General features: G+C 40.3%; 1 protein-coding gene across 1 annotated transcript in view; it reads right to left on the bottom strand.

Annotated features, from left to right (window-relative positions):
• Window positions 1-645: 645 nt before the first annotated feature.
• Window positions 646-18626, bottom strand: part of GALNTL6 (polypeptide N-acetylgalactosaminyltransferase like 6) — a 464021-nt gene continuing 446040 nt past the window's right edge. The window contains exons 10-12 of the mRNA XM_057419062.1: window positions 13265-13381; window positions 7100-7249; window positions 646-1142 (exon numbers count right to left, since the gene is read on the bottom strand). Of these exons, the coding sequence (XP_057275045.1) occupies window positions 975-1142; window positions 7100-7249; window positions 13265-13381 (435 nt within the window). The 3' untranslated portion in view covers window positions 646-974. The remainder of the gene's footprint in view (window positions 1143-7099; window positions 7250-13264; window positions 13382-18626) is intronic.

Raw genomic sequence — 18626 nt, 5'->3', positions numbered from 1 at the left:
TAACTTGACTAACCTAGTTCTGCATGCAGTATGCAATTATTTCCTACTTTCCTGATTTTTACCCCCAGCCCAGCCTATTTTCATTTTAATTTATAGTTTGGTAAAGATTCTACCTTTAGAAGAGATAGCTACTCCACAAGCCTTCCATTATGCTGCAGCTGCTGCTGTTACATTTGTCACTAAGAAAAAAATCTCACCTTGTGTGACAATGCGATTTGAATCACAATTGCTAAATATATCATGTATAGAAATTTGATTGCTTTACCTTTTGTCCTGAAGGGGGAAATGTGAGAGCAAAACCTTACAGTTTATTTCATGCTTCACTACAATGTAATCCTAGACCCTAAGATTTCTAATGTTCCTATTTTGGTAATGAATGGACTGTAAAAGGGAGGTATTTAAAATTAATTGCAGCAGTTCTGAAGGTTAAACCTGCTTAACCCAACATTTTATTAAGAGAATGTCAATAGAGCATATATCTTGTCTAGAGACTGCTGGGACATCATTATTCTTCTACCAGCATGTTTAATTCTAAAACCTGGTATTTCTTCAGGTTCCTGTAGCCATCATGCACATGATACACCCATCCCAAATTATAGCATCTGTTCTGAGCTACTCACTACAGCAGGATTTGACCTGAGAAACTCGAGTTTTGTTTTACTTTATTAACTTGGAGTACTTTTAAACAGTTTTTAAACAAAGTTTTTCCCTCGACCAGCAAGGGAATTTTCAGCCTGAAGTTCTCAGCAGCATCCGGTGAGGCTCTTGGCCAAGTTCTCCAGATACTGTACATCCACAAGGACAGCCTGCTGGCTCTTGCTGTGGCATTTTCTTAATCCTCAGAACAGATTTCCTGGATCTAGGAAATTTAATTCCTGACTCCTTTGACCCAGATGCTGGCGAAAGTGTAGTCTGCAGTCTGTACGGAATTAGGTGCGTTCATTGTTTCTTTTTTTAAATTTTTTTTTTTTTCCCTAGGAACTGGCCTTGCTGTTAAAGTTTTCTAAAACAGTCTTATTAATATGTTCAAAAATCCACTGCTGGGTTTCAGATAAAGGATCACATCTGTTCATGAAAATCTTCTTCTCGGCTGGGTTGCAATCTATGCAGCTGCTGCTTACCGGATGGAACAAAGTTTTGTCCTACAGGAATGAAAAAAAAAAATAGAATTAAGTAGCAAATGCCAAGTCATTGGAAGTGTTCTCATTTTACAGAACATGGATTAACACAGCCCTACCTGAAATGATTCTGTGGTCTCTGTACACTAAACTTGTGCAATAACCACAGCTATTATTAGAAAGCTGTAGAGAATGGAGTGGTTTTTTTTCCCTTGGGTTATTATTCTTCTTGAAATGGAAGATTCAAGAAAGAACGAGGAGACAACTTCTTGTTAACTAACAACCACATAATATCATGAAAAAACAGAATGTCTTTTAATAATCTTTGCATATCATGTGCTTGCCTGGAGCCTATTTAAATGTCTGAATCTGAGAAGTGGTGGGTTGGTTTTGGGTTTTTCTTTTTGTTTGGATTTGTTTCTGACAGTTTCTCTGGGTAGGAGGATCTGTAGCAATCTCTCTGGAAAATGGATGCTCTTCAACTTGATGAAGATCTTAAAATCAATTATTAACTGAAGTGGTAAGATGGACAGATGGACACAAGACTGATGGTCTCAGTTCTCACCCCCTGAAATGCAGACTGCCCATGGCCTTGAGAAGACCTGCTGCTGAAATACGCTCTCTCCTAATAAGAAGGCAATCCTAACAGTTTTAGTTCCCTAGGGAGATTTTTGGAGGATAAGCGTGGATTAAGTTGCTTTAAAAAGGACATTTATATTATTATCTTGATTAATTTTGCTTCATAAACTGTAGCAAATTGTAAGTTACCTGACTGCGAATATTTGGCAAAGCATAAATTACACAGACAAGCAAGTGGTATATGTGGGTTGGGTAGTTTCAACGTACTTAGTTCATGTAGGCAAGTGTTTGAGAGTGACAGATGTGGGAGTGATTAGATGGCTTGAAAGTTTCCAGGGACTATACCTTTACTGTATCTGTTGAAATAAGTTTGAGATTACTTTTGGTAAACCACATCCAGGCTTTTCCCCTCTGTGCCAAACATGCCCTGCCAGTATTTTAATACTAATCCAGGATGTGCCTGCTTGCCCAGTTTGTGAGAGGGGGAGGGGAAAAAAAACCCCTGTCAAATTGCAATTGATTATAAACTCACCCAAGTGCTCTGAGTGCTGAGCAACAATCATAATCATACAGAAACTTCTCTTTACCTAAAAATACCCTACAGTCAACAAAGAAGTCTGAAGACAAAAATAAATGACACAAGAAACCAATAAGAAATCGTACCTATTTAGAAACACTTTGGAAAAATAAAGGTTTTTCTGTTGTTTTGTTTTCTTTTTGTTTGTTTGTTTGTTTTTTTTTTTTTTTTTGTTTAATTTAGGAAAGCTGAAGTTGATTGACTTTGTGCATTGCAAAACACTGCACAATGTCTTTCTTTGGTATTAGCATGCAACTAAGAGAGAGGTCAAAAGCATCTTGTGCTATGTCTGAGGGTGCTGGTGTTAAATCTGCCTTTTGCAAACCCTGGTTTTCACCTCCACCATCCGCCCTTCCCCGAGACAGTGGGTAAGCACACACACACACAAGATTGTAATTCAGAGGGATGACATCAAAGCTGACAGGAGTAAACCAAATGGGTGGAGTCCTTTCCATCATGCTCCATTTTGTCCTGTGAGGGGAGCAGATAGGATACTACAGCTTGCAAGAAGGGGCTACCTGTGCCATGTACAAATGGCAGTCATGTCCCTACTAGGAGGCAGGCTGGCAAGGTCTCCCAAGAACCCTATGGGGTAGTGAGGCACCTATTTTCATCTTGCCAGCTCCTCCTGTCCTCGCACTGCCCAAAATCAGAACACACTGTCTGCGCCAGGGCCACCAGGCCTGCTGTGTGGCCTTGGAGGAAGGTGGCATCTGCTTTTCCTTGCCTTATAGCTGGGCATAAAGGTCAACCAAGTTATTAGGAAGCCAAAGCTGCAACAGTAGAAGCTTTAACAGGATAGCTGGTACAGGAAGAAAGGAAGCAGCTTCAGTACAGAAGAAGTGTGCTATGAAAAACACTCCAGCCCTCTGAAGAGACCTAGGGCTCTTCTCACAGAAATATCCAAGGGATGCGTTTTTTGAGTGAAGCATTGTTGGCGCTTTCTTTCAGTCTGGTTATTAGGAGAGAAGAGTGTCTTTTAAGAGCATGGACACAGTTACCACTCTGCAAAAACTTCTGGCAAAGTTCTATTAATTTATTTAATCTCAAGTTTACGCTGACCTAAGGTCAAAGCCTGCTGCTCTCAGATTTCAATGGGAACAGGCTCAGGACTTTGAGGAGGAACAGTTGCATGCATGCCAGAAAGGACTTTCCGAGAGAAATAGATAAATTCTTCTTTACACTAACATAAAAAAAACATAAGAACTCTTGTGGAGACACTTCCAAAATCTGAAAACAGCACAGTGATTTTTTTTTTCCCTTCTGCATGAAGGCAGTCCTGAAGATTATTTGCAGGAGGAGAAACTTCTCTGTAAGATAATGTGCCTTGACAGTTCAGGGGATTGGTAATGAGGCACAGAGTCTTTCATTTCTTCTAGGTCACTACTATAACGATGGCCAAGGTCAATAGCAACTGGAAGTCATTATCAGCTGGTGGCTGCAGTAGTTTATCTGAAATTAGTTGGTAGCCCCAGCACAGCTTCAGTAGGACACATGTCCACATGATAAAAGCCACTATCACAACGACATGTCTTTGGTTGTCTGAGGAAATAATCTATGCACCTACTGTGTGAACAGTGAACTTACAGTTTGTCCCTGAAGCTGTCAGGAGAGTATGAGCAAACCATGCTGTTCTTTCTGGGCACAGGTTTTGATGTTATCAGTCTAGCATCTATCATAATCACTGGGCTCAGGGTAGAATTACCGCTTAATGAAACTGATTTCGCACAATTGTTTCTTTTTAAAGACATACTAAATCAGCCCTCTCTTGGATACTTGCACTCTGCAAATAGCACTAATAGGACTAAGGCACATAAATTGAATCGTACTTTATCACAACCAACGTATTTCCTGACAATCCAGGATGGTGCTACATTGAAAGCCAGAGCCATATTCCTTCACTGGGAGCAATGGGAATTTGTAAGCACTGTTGAACTTTGGCTCTGACATGCCTATGAACCTCAAATAGAGTCAAAGAAACGGCTTTAGCTTGGGAAGCCACTGCTCTCCCACACCTCTAATAATTTCAGGTTCTTTACATTTCTCTAATTTCTCACATTGCTCCTGTCATTGATGGGAGCACCATTATGGTGTCATTATTATTTTTTTTTTTCCGCTATTAAACTCACTGTCTTGTATTTCCAACCCTCAGTAGTGTTGATGGTACTACTTGGATTTATTTTACTCCATTGCTTCTTACAGGGTTTTCTTAAGGGTATACTTGTCTGTAGGCCAATATTTTGGATTGGTCCTAAAAGAATTGATTACTTAATATCACAGGCTTACTGAACTTTCAAATAGTGTCTCAGATGTATTTCAGGCAGCATGGGAGTAAGAATAGTTTTCTGACATGTCTATTAGTGGTGGTTTTGGTTTCATTAATCTGTAAAGAACGCAGTTTGCACTCTCTGAGACTGCACTGCAATAAAAAACAAAGTGCAGGTAATGGGAATAAGCTGGATTTTTTCTTTTTTTTTCAGAAGAGTACTCCTTACCTGAAGTAAAATATTAATGTATTCTACTTGCCACTGAAATACTTAATCTGGTTTTATTTGTCAGTATCCAGGTTTCTATGCTGTAAGAATATGGAATCTTAAAACAGTGCCTGGCTTCAAATAGTATTTGCAGCACTTTGTGATCACTTCACAGCCCTAACTTCTCCTTACCAAAGGCTCAAGGATGCAAATGATTATGAGAAGAGACTCATTCTCAAAAGAATAGAAACCTCTTATCTTCTGGTTTTGTAGGAACAGTATGACATCATAAGGCAAGAAACACTTCATATTAAGCAGCTTATGAGATAGTGGACAAAACAAGGTAATTTTTCCTAAAAATTATTTGCAGGATGGATACGTGACTGTTAGGAAGTTACAGTGTCTCTAAGTGGCGCAGAGAACAGAACAGAGTTGTTGACTTACTTTCTGGTTTTTAAAAGGAGGCACTTCTTACTTAACCAGACTACTCCTCATATTTACTTAGGGTACAATTTTAGTAGCATACCATCCTGTAGGTAAGTTTCTAGTACAGATGCAGTTAAATCAATATAACATCCATTTATTTTCCTTTTTTTCTGGGGAGACACCACTACAAATTCTGTTGCCAAGATGCTTTCAAAATTATATAAGGATTATATCACCAGGATTTTGGAGACATAGCTGTACCACCAAAAACCTCCAATGTAAATCTGCTCTGTATCTGAGGAAATAGACTAAGTGAAACAATAAAAAACACTTCTTGTGTAGCCAAGCTAAAACTAAGCCTAAAGAAAACCATGTATACATAATTCTATTATTCCAATGCCGTTTCTTTGTTTGAAGGTTTATGTAAACTAATCAGCTTGCTGTCACATTGGTATTACAGTTAAGACTGTGGCAGTACTTCCATCATAACAAACTTTTGTGGTGTTTCTTGTTGAGATGGAAATGCTTGCCTTGCATTGAGAATTTTTATATCAGCCTTGTCAGACATCTGGAAATTAAAAATGAAGCTGTGCAGAGAATTTAATAGAACTCACAGTGTATCTTTTTCAGAAGCCATTTTTGTTTTAGTTATTTGCTGTATTATGTCCTCATCAAAGGTGATGAGCCTTAGAGAGGGCAGCTCCAGACCTGAATTTTGTCTTGTGAGCTGGCTACATTAAGCACCAACGAAGTGCTAAAGGTATGAAAGCTTCTTTCTTGTAGCTTGGGTAGGCAAAAAGATAAATCAGAAGGGTTTTGAAGCAAGAAGTTATTATTATGTCATTATAAAGCCAGATATGCGTCAATACAGCCATAATGATTTATACCCTTTAAATATCTGGCTCATACACTCTAACTTTATTAGAGGTAATACTTCAGTTTCAAAGGGATTACACTTCTGGAAAATCTGTGGTGGAGCTCCAATTGCAATATAAATAGGGTAAAAAGGCACAGGATAGTAAGTAGGCACTCAGAAAAAGGGTCAGGGCAAACCTATTTTTAATGGTTCTGAATTAGTTTTCTATTATATATAATTTCGAACTAGAAAGCAGTATTGAGGTTTATCTGGCAAAGATCAATTCCTGGCACTTTGGCTTCAGTTTAAACAAGGTGGTGGACAAGGCATGGTGGTCAAAGAAAAGTGAAAGATGTGAGAGGAATCTTCAGCGCTTCAGAGAAAGGTATGTCTTTATCCTGCAACTTGCTGATTAATCCTGTAAAAAACCCTAACAACAACTTGGTAGCATTACTGAGACTTTGCCCTAAATGAGGCTCTGACAGTTTCTAGCTTGACCTTTTGTTTCCAGTGATTTATAAAAATAGGCTGAAACTCAGCAGATCAAAGCAGTGTCTAAGCTGCTTATCTTTAGTTTATAAACTCCGGCTTTCTTTGGGCTTACGGCAGTGCTTTTAATGTTGGGTGTATTTTTTTTTTTTAATAAGAGATTTTTTAAAATCTTTAAAATACAGATCTTAACGATCTTCAAAATCTTTTAAGATCTTTAAAACGTAGCAAGATAGTAATACTTAACCCATGGGCAGCATTTCTTGCTGCTGTTACATTCAATGAAAATATTTCCAGCAGCGCCTCTGTTAAAATATCACAAGCATCTTGAAACGCTAGAATGGCAAAACACCTTTCAGGGAACAGATCCAACACAGATACCCTCTGAGCTGGATCAGATTAATTTTCACTTAAATTTGACCTAAACAGCAGAATGCTTAAAAGAAACATACCTGAGAGAGATTATGACAAAATTAAATTGGAATAAGATGGGATGAATTTTAAAACAGAAGTTCTCTGATGGGAAAATACAAGTCTGTGCTAAACTGAATACAGGCTCAAGACAGTCTGAATCTCTGACCTTCCTATAGGTCCAGTGCTGGTTTCCCTTCATCCCGTGACAGTCATACAGTGTGACAGGGCTACTGTGTGAAATGGCGTCGAAGCAGAACTTCCTGGTGTGAAGGGGCTCTCCAGGGCGGATGTCTTCTCTCCAACCAAAAGTGAAGAGCTAGAAAAACAGTCAGGCAATATAATGATATATGACTAGTGAAAAATGTTTAAAACCACACACAAAGCTTGATCCTTCCTGTGTATGATTCAGTGATGCCAACTACCTTAACTGAAGTGCATCGGTGCCAGTGTGGTATATACCCCAGGAAGGCACAATCCGTATGGCAAGCAATTAAAAAATCTCTGGTGACACAATACAGTGCAGATGAGAGGGGGTATGATGTATTAAAGCCTTTAGTTACCCCAGTTAAAGCAGCACTGGTCTGCAGTAGAACTACAGCTACTTAGGACTCAGAAAGTCTCTCCTAGTGATGCTCCTCTATCTCTTATTTGGGTCTGAAGAAGCTACCTAGACAGATCTCATCAAAGCATCTTTCCCATGTTTAATGAACAGTTTCCTTCTGTTTATATGGGAAACTGTTAGCACGCCCTCTCTCAACTGTCTTCCCTAAACAGCACATGTTAAATGAATTTCATCTTCCTACTGTGAGACTTGCGAGCTACAGGCAGCTTGTTAAAGACCTTTTTCTCAGTGCCTGAGAGGAATCATGGAGGCTCACAGTTAACAGAGGCATCTTTCTCAATTAGATACCAGCTGTCTGAAATAATGCTTTGACACTGCAGTCTTTCAATCATTAGATGAAGGTGACAGGTCTGACAGCACCAGATTTAAAGATGCAGAGTGAATTTTTCTCTCCCATGGACTAATCCTTGCAGAAAATGGGTTGCAGGTTGCAAATTACTATCTAGAAGCTCTGCTGAGAGCTGTGAGGTTTTATTCTCTCCCTTTCCCCCCTCTTTTTTTTTTCTTTTTGATGTCAGTGCTATTCTTCATCTTTCTGCATGACTTTTGATTTTCCATAGTATAAACTGAAACATAACATTGAGAAAGTGAAGCTCTTTCTAAATGAGCGAACTTTATTAGTGGAAACCGTTTAGCTGTGATGGCTCATGCGGAACTGCACGCAGGCTCATTAGGCGGAAAGGCAGCTCCCAATACTGTGCTCAGAGTGCTTCCAGCACTGCACCTACCCCATCTCAGGATCTTTTCAGCCCTTACCTAGCACCCTGCTCCCTGCAGTGTGTACATTCCCTGGTAGAACCAGTATCTACAAATGACAGTTGGTGTAGTGTGGGTCTAATTCTGTATACTTCTGCTGTGGTTCCCAAGTTTTAAACCTTTCACTGTGATAGCTATCTCCTTTCTGTGTTCCTTTGAAAAAATACAGCTTTGAAACAAGCTGCATCCTTCAATGTTGTACCATCCTCCAAATGCCACATTTGAGAGGCATTACTGTTTCCCTTGGCCTGCAAGCACAAAATACAAGCCTATATCTGAATATTTCCCTTTTTCATTGTCCGTCTTACTGTAAGCCCACGTTCCCTCTGTTAACTGCTGTTGCTCCCTATTTATTTCAGCATTTCAGGTTTTCTAGACAACATTTTCTTAATCTACACCTGTGTCCTGCTTATTTCTTCTTTGTCCAAGAGTGCTTTTTACATTTATCTGCAGCAAAATGCAGTGGACAGCTTTAACTTCATTTTCAAAGCAATCTCTGCTTTTCAAAAGGTTAAGTCTTTTTCTACTTTTCTTCATGTTTCCTGGAACCAGCATCATGGATGCCCTACAAAGATAACATCATTTCACAAGCAAAGACAGAAGATTTGGTACAGAAAAAATCTACACGGCTGTTTCTTTAGAAAAAGAGAAACCTGGGATAATTTTCCCTTAAGGAAAAAACAACAAAAGACATTTCTTTCTCTTACTTTGTACCTTTCTACAGACAAGTAATAAACATGGAGTTCAAAGTGATGAATAACAAATACCTAGAGGAATGCTGTGGAACAGTGGTTTCGCAATATTCTCCCTCTCATTACTACTACAAGACAGAGATCCTCTTGAATGACATTCCTCATCTTTCCCAGTGGGTGGCTCTCGAAATTTCTCATTCTGTGCATGACTAGAGAACTGAGGGGCCAATTCCTGCTGCTCTCTGGACCTTGGCCAGGGACTACCATCCCACTGAAAGTATTGCTACACTTGAAAGGCTCAAGCTAGCCCTTAAATCAGGTCATTCTGATCCAGGCTATCTCTTTCCAGTCCTGTGTGGTTTCTGAAGACCGCCAGGGCAGTGTTCTGTTTGAAAGTCAAGATGTGATGACAGGGGTTTTTTGATCCCTTTCACTGAAAACCAGGATCTGTGCAATAGTAGATCTCAATGTTTAGACTAGCACAGATTGTCTGCCTCCTTCCTAGCCTCCTGTTTTGTAAAACTGTTTCATTTTAAGTCAAGAAGTACATCTTCTGTCTAGTGATACTATTATAAAATAAACTTGTTAGGGACAGGAACTAAATTTTAGGACTAAGAGAAGAGAAAAAAGATTGTTCAGAAAAAGGTTATACTTCTCCATATACCTAATTAATATTAAGATTTTGTAATTACAAGCAAAATTTGAAGGCCTGCAGTCCTTCTAATCTCATCATTCTAAGCTATTCTCCATTTCACAGCCAACTTTCTTTAGTTAACACTAAAACTGGTGAACATAGAAATTCTCTCTCCACTGTCTAATGTGCCACAATGCTACATGTTATTAGCTGAAGTCCTGAGTTACACAGTGCTTTGCTTTGCCACCACCTGTCACTTTGGATTTTGTTGTTCCTTTGACCCAAGCTGTTAGGAGCCACCTGTGTTGGATTTTATGAGAAGTGGATGAACCTTTTTGTACCCCTTCATTCATTCCTGTCTGCTTTTTGATTTGCAACAAGGCTGCACCTACATTTCCAGACACATTATTAACAGCAGGCTGGTGATAACCTGCAACGTGCCAAGCTGCTGTTCACTGTTCCATGCTGCACCCAAGAAACCTTCTGTCCCAGCAGATGCTCATACTCTTCCTCTGCCTTCTCCCATACCACAGAGCCCAAAAACCAGCCCCATCCTCTGCATCTGCAACCAAGCAACCACTCAGCCCTCATGCTTTAGCTTTTCATGCAGCCTAGCCTTGTCACACACTATCTGGGGAAAACAGAGCTTTCCAGCGTCATGTGTAATTGGCACAGGGCCTGAAGAATGATTGCCTGATACAGCCACTGGATTGGGACCGTATATAGGACAAAGGCCTTTTTGATAATATTAATGCTTTCCAGCCTGAGAACATTGCTCAATTACCTGCTGCCTGGCTGGGGTCCGTCAGCTGGCATTGTGCTTTTGACTACGGGTTAGACTTGAGTGTACAACATGTGCCCTGCACAAAGAGGAAATGCCACATTTCAGAACTGCACCTTGACCTGAACTATACCTCCAGGCAGAGAAGAAAAAGCTCAGCAGGCTGCACAGCCGCTTGGCGGGCTGTGCTGGAGATGATGCCTGTCCACCTCACTCCCTGGCCAGGCTGCGGCACTTGAGAAGAGAGAGTGATACCTGTCATTTGCCTTTGCTGCTGGTTATCAGTCCAGCAGAAACACAGTTTTCCCTGAAGTTAGCTCTTGGGCAGACAGAGTTGTAAGAACACCACACTCTGCTATCACAGAATCATAGAGTAGTTAGGGTTGGAAAGGACCTTAAGATCATTTAGTTTCAAGCCCCTGCCATGGGCAGGGACACCTCACACTAAACCGCGTCACCCAAGGCTCTGTCCAACCTATTCCTCCTGCCCTTTCCTTCCCCTTTGTGTTTTAATTTTGGAGAAGTTTAGAGAAAGTGCAGTGATTTCTGTCAATTTATACCACAAGTTACAAGAGCAGCTCAGTGTCAATCCAAGCTGATTGAAATATGATACTAAAATGCTTGATATTTTCATTAATGCTGATAGTTTCTACTGGCATATGTAAAAAATCATGTAGTCAACAAACTCAAAATACGTAAGCAATATGGAGCTTCTCTCTGAGGGTCGGTCAGGTGTTCAGCACTTGTTCCCAAACACTCTTTAACAAAGTTCATCTTCACAGCTTACTATGTTGCAAGTGGAAGACTGCACCTCCTCAAGAGATGATTTACTGGACTCTGGTCCCACACACACTGCAGGTAATATTCAGCCTTTGGGACTGAATATGAATCAAGGAATTTCATTAAAATATACCAATCTAAACCACACTTCTATCAACTGTCACCAACCTAGGGCCAGATTTTAACACACAACCCTGCAACAAACGAGTTGAAACAAAAGAAAACAGCTTGCTTTGAGGGTTAAATAACTAAATAGCTGTTAGATAATTAAGCTGCCTTTGGGTGTGTTTGCATTTGCTTGCCTGGAGCTGCAATAGCCTCAGGAGGAGCATCCAGCAGTGCCCACCACCCAGTCCCTCATCTACAGCAGCCCCGAGGAATCACCAAACTGACCAGCAAATGGACCTTTCCCAACACAGTCACACTGCTTAGGTGGGAGAAGTGGTGTTCCCTGGCAGTATTTTCCATGCTGTCCCACAGAAAGAAGGTACATGCTGTTCCCCCACCAACCCGGCAGAAATGATTCATGCTGTCCCTGGAGTGCAGCTCAAGCGTGGATGTGCTTGAGGCTAGTTCTGGTTCTATGATATGAAGAGCTGGCTGATTGAACTAATCTCGCTTAACCCTATCTATTTTAATGAAGTTGCTTTTTGTCATTAGTATAGTATGAGACCTTTACATGGAGTCTGATCCCAAACCTCACAACGCACTGGATTTCCCTTGAAACATGGATTTCTTCCTAACATCCTTCTTCCTTTGCACCCCTTCCCCTTCCTCACAACCATTTACTGTTTCAAAGGATACTTCAGGTCTCCCTTTGCTCTGCTTTCCTTGCTAATTTTTTTTTTTCTCACCTTTTTGTCCAGTTTTCCTCCCTCCTTTCTCTCATGTCTGTCAGGACATGACTCCTTTCCTTCTGAGAAAGGTCTGGAGCTCTTCAGGTTTGTAGATTTTAAAGCCAGAAAGCACTGTGATGATCAACTCTGGACTATACAACTTCTTTCAATTAATTGCTTGAATTACTGGCTGTCTTTCATAAACAAACAGGACTATATTTATCTAGTCTTGGCATCATATCACTGCGCTAGATCTTTGGTAGCTGTGTGAAGATGTCTTCCTTCAGTAGCTTTCTTTTTCCCATGTTGGCACTTCCCTAAGCTGCAATCATCTTTCAGCTTCTCCATTTCAGGCACTTGCACCTCTCCCCCTGCATTTCTGAGTATCCTCAGAGAAAGATTTCTTGACCTCAGCACTTCAAATACCCCTTAGAACTCCCCTCTCCTGAGCTTTTTAAGCTTTTACAAAGTGCCACGTGTGACTGCCAGGTCAATTTTTCTCCTAAGCACTGGGAATTTTTTCTAATCTGGGACCTTCCCCTGTGAAAGGTATGCTCACTAAAATTGCTAATAAATGGTTAGGTTGTACTTTTCATCTGGATTCTCTTTGCTCAGGTTGGCCAGACCCATAGCCTTTGGGTCATGACCCCTTTCCTATGGCACTCACAATGAGCACAAATAAGAGCTCTTTTGCTCCATTCTCCTGAGAGCTAATATATTTTTACCTAGATAAAAGCTTTTTTTTTTTTTTGAAATCTTTATCATTCCCTATCTTTCTGAAATGCTTTCTTTCTACCTTTTACCCATTTATCTTGCTTTTGTCTCATATTCATTTAAAATATAACCACTTACAGAACTTATTGAGATGAAAGCATAAAAGCAGTCTACCACTAGAGCTTTACAAGTCCAGGTACTATATTTAAAATACTTTCAGGTAACTGAACTAAAATCAGCATGTTTTCATGACACAGTGGGGGAGAATGGCGCACCAAAAAGCAGTTTGGGCATTTTTGAAATTAAGACTAATACACAGACCAGGTGGCAGCTGGAGTTTCTGAGGTTATGATAAAGAGTAGTTTGTAAAAGCCATTAAGATCAGCAATAATTCACAGATTATTTCCACACCCTGCATTACTTTGCCTTTGGATAAGGAAAAGCCCTCAGAGAAATGTTTAGAAACTGGAGAAGCAACAGTTTTACACTGCTTTTCTCCTTCTGCTGTTAAAATACCTGTTCGTGTGACCATGTTCGTTCTGAGCCATCCTTCACACAGATGTCCAGCCTCAGCTCAGTCCCTGTGGCTCCATGTTTACTGTCCACACAGAGGTTGGCTGCCACATTTCGTATCTGCAAAACCAAGCAGTAACATTTCACATTACACCAGGCTGCGGAATAGGGCTTCCAACATTAAGTCCACCTCTGAAGGATTTCAGACGGACCAGTACATAAAACTGGTGGGAATTGTTTTTTGCAGAGTAGAAAGCTGTCCTTCATTGAACTGCTTTTTGGGGGAGCAGGTTTAGAAGCAGCAAAGTTTCTGTTTGACAAATGAAAGGTAGGTCTGTATGAAATACTTTCATGCAAAGAAACCAAGAGAAAAAAGTCTGAGAAGTTGAAAGCTTGGTCTGACTGCTCCTACCAGCGCAAGAGAGACCAACTGTAATAAGAGGAAATTATTTCCGTATGAGCTCCTTACAGGCTTTGGAGCTGTATTTCTTAAAGAACCAGGCACACCCTGTTCCAATCCTTGTTCTTTGACACAGTAACACTGTTGCAGATAAGGTCACACACTAGTGCCCTAAGTCCATGAAATCAAAAAAAGTATTCAGCAAATCTGTGCTGAAAGTATGCTTACCCATGGAGATTCCTTGTGCTGTCTGCATGCCTCTGCAAACACTCTGCAGTGTAACTTATTCTTAAAAGGAAAATCTCATTTTTGGAGAATCAACTGAGTCATAATTAATCTGTGACCACAGTTATGTACCATTGCTGCCACATGTATTTTTTGAAAGACTGGGTTGAAAAGGGGTAGGTTGCCTGCTGCCACCAAAAGGAGTGAGATGCTAATTTATTTTGCAAATACATGCACATTTCTCCTTAAGTACCTTAGCTGGGCTATTTAAAATTCCTTCAGATAGCTCCAGAACAAAGAGATTTCTTAAAATACTTACCCTGTGAATGAGCTACACAGAAACTGAGTAATCAAAGTGCACATACATGCACAGAAACATGCACAAATACTTTATGTATAGAAAGCAGGTGCATATTTTGACATTCTAGCCACTAATTTGATCCTTAATTTAAAAAAAAAGAAGAGCTAAATGCTGAATGGAGATTAAGTTGATGTGTATTTTTCCAAGGAAATTATTTCAGAAGTCACTGTTGTTGCCATATTATGTTAGACAAATGTAGACATTGCAACTGCATACCTCATACACATCCAAAAGATGGAAAACTTCTCAGCATAGCACAAAACATTGCAAGGAGGGGCAATTCTCTTGCTTGCAAGACACATGGGAGAGATACTCTGCCCATTTTGTGATTCTGGAGGACTGGAATCAAGTCTGTTCCCCATGATCTAAGAAAGAGTTTGACAGATGGGAAAGCAATACAAGGTGGAGAAGATTTAAAAAAGTCACCTTCAGGAAAGTTTTTAGGAGCTGCATTTGTTTAGCCTAGAAAAGAGCAGACAGGGCAAATAATTGGGGAGCATTCATTTAAATGACTGGCTCCAAGAACCTTTCAGCCTTTACTAGATCTCAGAGTAGTATTCTTCTAAAATTCAGACAAGCCAAGCTCTAGCGTAATTTTGCTTGTTTTCAGTAGAGTAAAATTGCTATAGGTGAGGTAAGCCACTAGTATTTCACCACCAGATGCACCAGATGCAGAAACTGCACTGAGCAGCTCCACAGTACAAAGAATCATGTTAACTGAAAAAAGAAGGATGAAAAATAATTAGTTCTCAACAACCCTGCCTTCATTTTCATATCACCCAGCAAGAGAGACTGGAAAGATTAATGAGGGGAACAGATTTTAATTTTATATTCTTAAAGTTTTATGTGAAATACCTACTTCAAGTATAATTTTTTTGAGAGTGTTCGATCATTTCTCAGTGCACTTAAATTTGCATAAATAAAGATTTCTGGCTTAATACAAAATTAAATGATACATAAGTTCTGTTCTTAGAACATGAGAGAAAATTAAAATGGAGCTGCTAACAATTGCCATTAATAGTTGGGGTATATCTATGTGATTCAGAACTATAAAATGACAGTGAATATACTCCACATCCAATGAACGCTTATTGGATTAAAGGACTTTCATAATTTTGTCTTGATTAGCATAACTCCATCCCATTCTCGGTCATTTGGACTATGCAGCAAATGTGTCCAACACATTTCCGGAAAAGGTCTGAGCTGAAGCTACATTTAGCTCCTTCACTGCTGGAATCTGTCTTCCCTGTTCTTTATTTCCTTTTCTCTTCCCTCTGCTCCTGGAAGGTTTCCTTGTGTTAGTTCTTCCTCTGGTCTGTTGCAGCTTACGTGTTAGCTTATCCTTTTGTTTTGTTTTGTTTTATCCTTCCTTTCCACTGCAGAGGGGTCATGGTTTGTTTCTCATTTTCTTTTTTTGCAATACAGGCATTTCAGTCAAGTCTGTGCTTTTGTTCTCTGGCATTTTCTGTGTGGCCTTGGCAGTTGCTAGAAATTGAACTGAGCCATCATGCTGCTGCCAGAGCCATGGGGAATGTTTTGCCGAGCACCAGTACCACACAGCCTGCAAATCCCCTAAGTTGCTTTTATGGACAAAAAAAGGAAAGCAGAAGCAGAGTACGGAGAGGCTTTTTTTTTCTCATTTATACATCAATATTCATTTGAACTGCCTTGTCTTCAGTCACACAGCACAATGGATTTTAAATTTCTGAGGTGACGGGTTACAACTAGGAAAGAAATAGCTAGTGATTCTAGTAGACTCATATTTCCGACATTTGCATTTGGGAAACTGCAGGGACTGGGTATGAACAGGAGGCAGATTTTATCACCCATGCAGGAAGGGCATTGAGTTGCTACATAGATAGCTTATTTGCTCAACCTTATGCTATCATTTGTACACACAGATAGCTATACGGGAAAAGCAGGCTCTCAAGGAGTCTGTGTGGACTAACAAGGATGGTAAGTGGTGATCTTAAAGGCTGTTTCAGAATTAGACATCCTGAGAAAAGCATGGGACACTACATGTAAGTCATTAGGCATATTTAGCTCTTGAAATGCCATCCTAACACATGTTGGGAGAGATACTAAGACTATGGGTCCTGTGGTCTTTATGGAGAGTGGATAAGGTTTGAAAACACAGAGAATACAAACTCTAAGGAGTCTATTTTCTCCCTTTTTTTTACACTGGAGGTGTCTGAGCAAGGATGTACATACAGGCTTCTTAGTGCTCCACTGATGCGCGTGAAACAAAGATGAGTCACGTGGGTGGGATTTCTGCTGGTGTAGTATCTGACTCCTGTGCTGTAAATGAGGTAGAAAGCCATAAGAGGAAGCCACTGGGTAAGCCTAGATACAGTAATCCCTGGGTTTTACAAAAAAGCAGTGAACTTATGTTAAAATTACAGCTTAAAGTTAGTCAGCTCATGTTAAAAAGACTTTTCTCCAGAGTAGGCCTTGAGAGTAGTTTAGCTTGCTGGCACTGTGATGGGGAAGGAGCTAACCTGCATGTTCATCACAGCACAAAACTGTCTGTGCCAAAAGCAAAAAGTGGGAAAGCATAGAAATCTAAACCCAAATTTATGTTTAATATGGTCATCTGTTAGAATGATGAACATGGAGATGGTGCTGGGACTATCCTTAGAGTGCCCTAGTACAGCAACGAGAGAGGCACCCTGGTGCTATCAGTTTATATAATGCTTTCCATACATCTAACTTAATGGCTCAAATAAGAAAGTGGCTGTAGCTCTTCAAAGACATGACCAATGTCCATTTATATTGCTTTTTTCATTTGAGCAGCACTTACAGCCAGTTTTAGCTTACATTCTCAGATAAGCCTAGGGCCATCAGAGTCTACAGATCAAATATGGAAAAATGAGCCACCTTTCCTGTCAACTGATACATAGTAATTTTAAAAGTTTTTATCCTTTGTGTGAGCCATAAAAAGGAAAAGTCAAAGTTAAAAGAAGCCAAGAGCTGCCAAAGACCTCACTGAAGAAACAGGGGACTCTGTTATTCAGCACGACATTGATCCCGATGAAAGAATTTGAACAGCCCAGCTGTGTGCAGCACTTGCTCTGTGCAGGGTGGGGAATAGCTGCTTATATCGCTTTTGTACAAAAGATGTGTGACACTTGGTGGGCTCAGATTGACTCATTAAGAGTATGAGTATGACACTTTAAAAAAAGGAAGTTATCAAAAGAGAAGTTAGTGAGTTCTTAAGCTTTAATCCTTTTTCAAATGTGCTGCTTGACTTAACTTCATGGGTGATGTTTTCATGCCAGTGCTGTAAAACACTTCTGTAAAATCCACAAGTTTGGGACTGAGAAAGGAATATTTTCAGGTCCTACAGCTCAGCAATAATGCAGTGACTGAAAGACTTGCTGTGCATTAAGTCACTGAATACAAAATTGGTGTGGCTTAAGCCCAGCCATGCAGCTCGCTCTCTCACTTCCCCCCCCTTCCCCCTTCCTCCCCCCTGCTCCTGGAGGGATGGGGAGGAGAATCAAAAGAATGTACCTCCCACGGGCTGAGATAAGAACAGTCCAGTAACTAAGGTATAACACAAATCACTGCTGCTACCACCAATAATGATAAGGGAAATAACAAGGGAAGAGAATACAACCGCTCACCACCCGCCGATCGATACCCAGCCAGACCTGAGCAGTGATCTAACCCTTCCAGGTAACTGCCCCCAGTTTTACATCCTGGGCATGATGTGCTGTGGTATGGAATACCTCTTTGGTCAGTTTGGGTCAGGTGTCCTGTCTCTGCTTCCTCCCAGCTTCCCTTCCTCCCTGGCAGAGCATGAGGCTCACAAAGTCCTTGGTCAGGGTAAACATTACTGAGCAGCAAGTAAAGCCATTGGTGTTACCAGCGCTGTTCCCAGGCTGAAAGTCAAAACCACAGCACTGCACCAGCTACTAAGAAGGAGAAAAATGACTGCTACTGCTGAACCCAGGACACAAGTTCATGTAACAGCAAATGAAACCAAGCCTAAATATTTCCTTTTTGACTATTTTTTTTATAGCAGACTATAATAAATTTCAACAGTTGACATTATGTGATTGATTTACTGAAAAATGTGTTTTCAAAGATATTGTTGGAAGCTGTGATATCTGCGCAGTATATTCATGCTGGATCACAGCTTGCAGATTCATGAGTACTTCCTAAGAAAACATTGGGTGTCCAAATCTCACCTAATGAAGCTATTGTGTTAACTTCCTTCAACAGGATTTCAAATACACATTACAAATAAATTATTCTATCTTAGAAAGAGAATGGGATGGGTATTATTGTTTTTCAACATGTAGCATACTTCCCAATATATTCAGAAGGGTAAGAACAAAACCTAATTGAAAACTTTCCTTTTTTCCCATGGTGGG

This window comes from Pezoporus wallicus, unplaced genomic scaffold, assembly GCF_028554395.1.
Source record: "Pezoporus wallicus isolate ANWC-B61680 ecotype Strahan unplaced genomic scaffold, APGP_CSIRO_Pwel_v1 contig_2384, whole genome shotgun sequence".
NCBI classification, from domain to species: Eukaryota; Metazoa; Chordata; class Aves; order Psittaciformes; family Psittacidae; genus Pezoporus; species Pezoporus wallicus.
The sequence above is the reverse complement of the archived record's forward strand: the minus strand, read 5'-3'. Positions and strand labels throughout refer to the sequence as shown.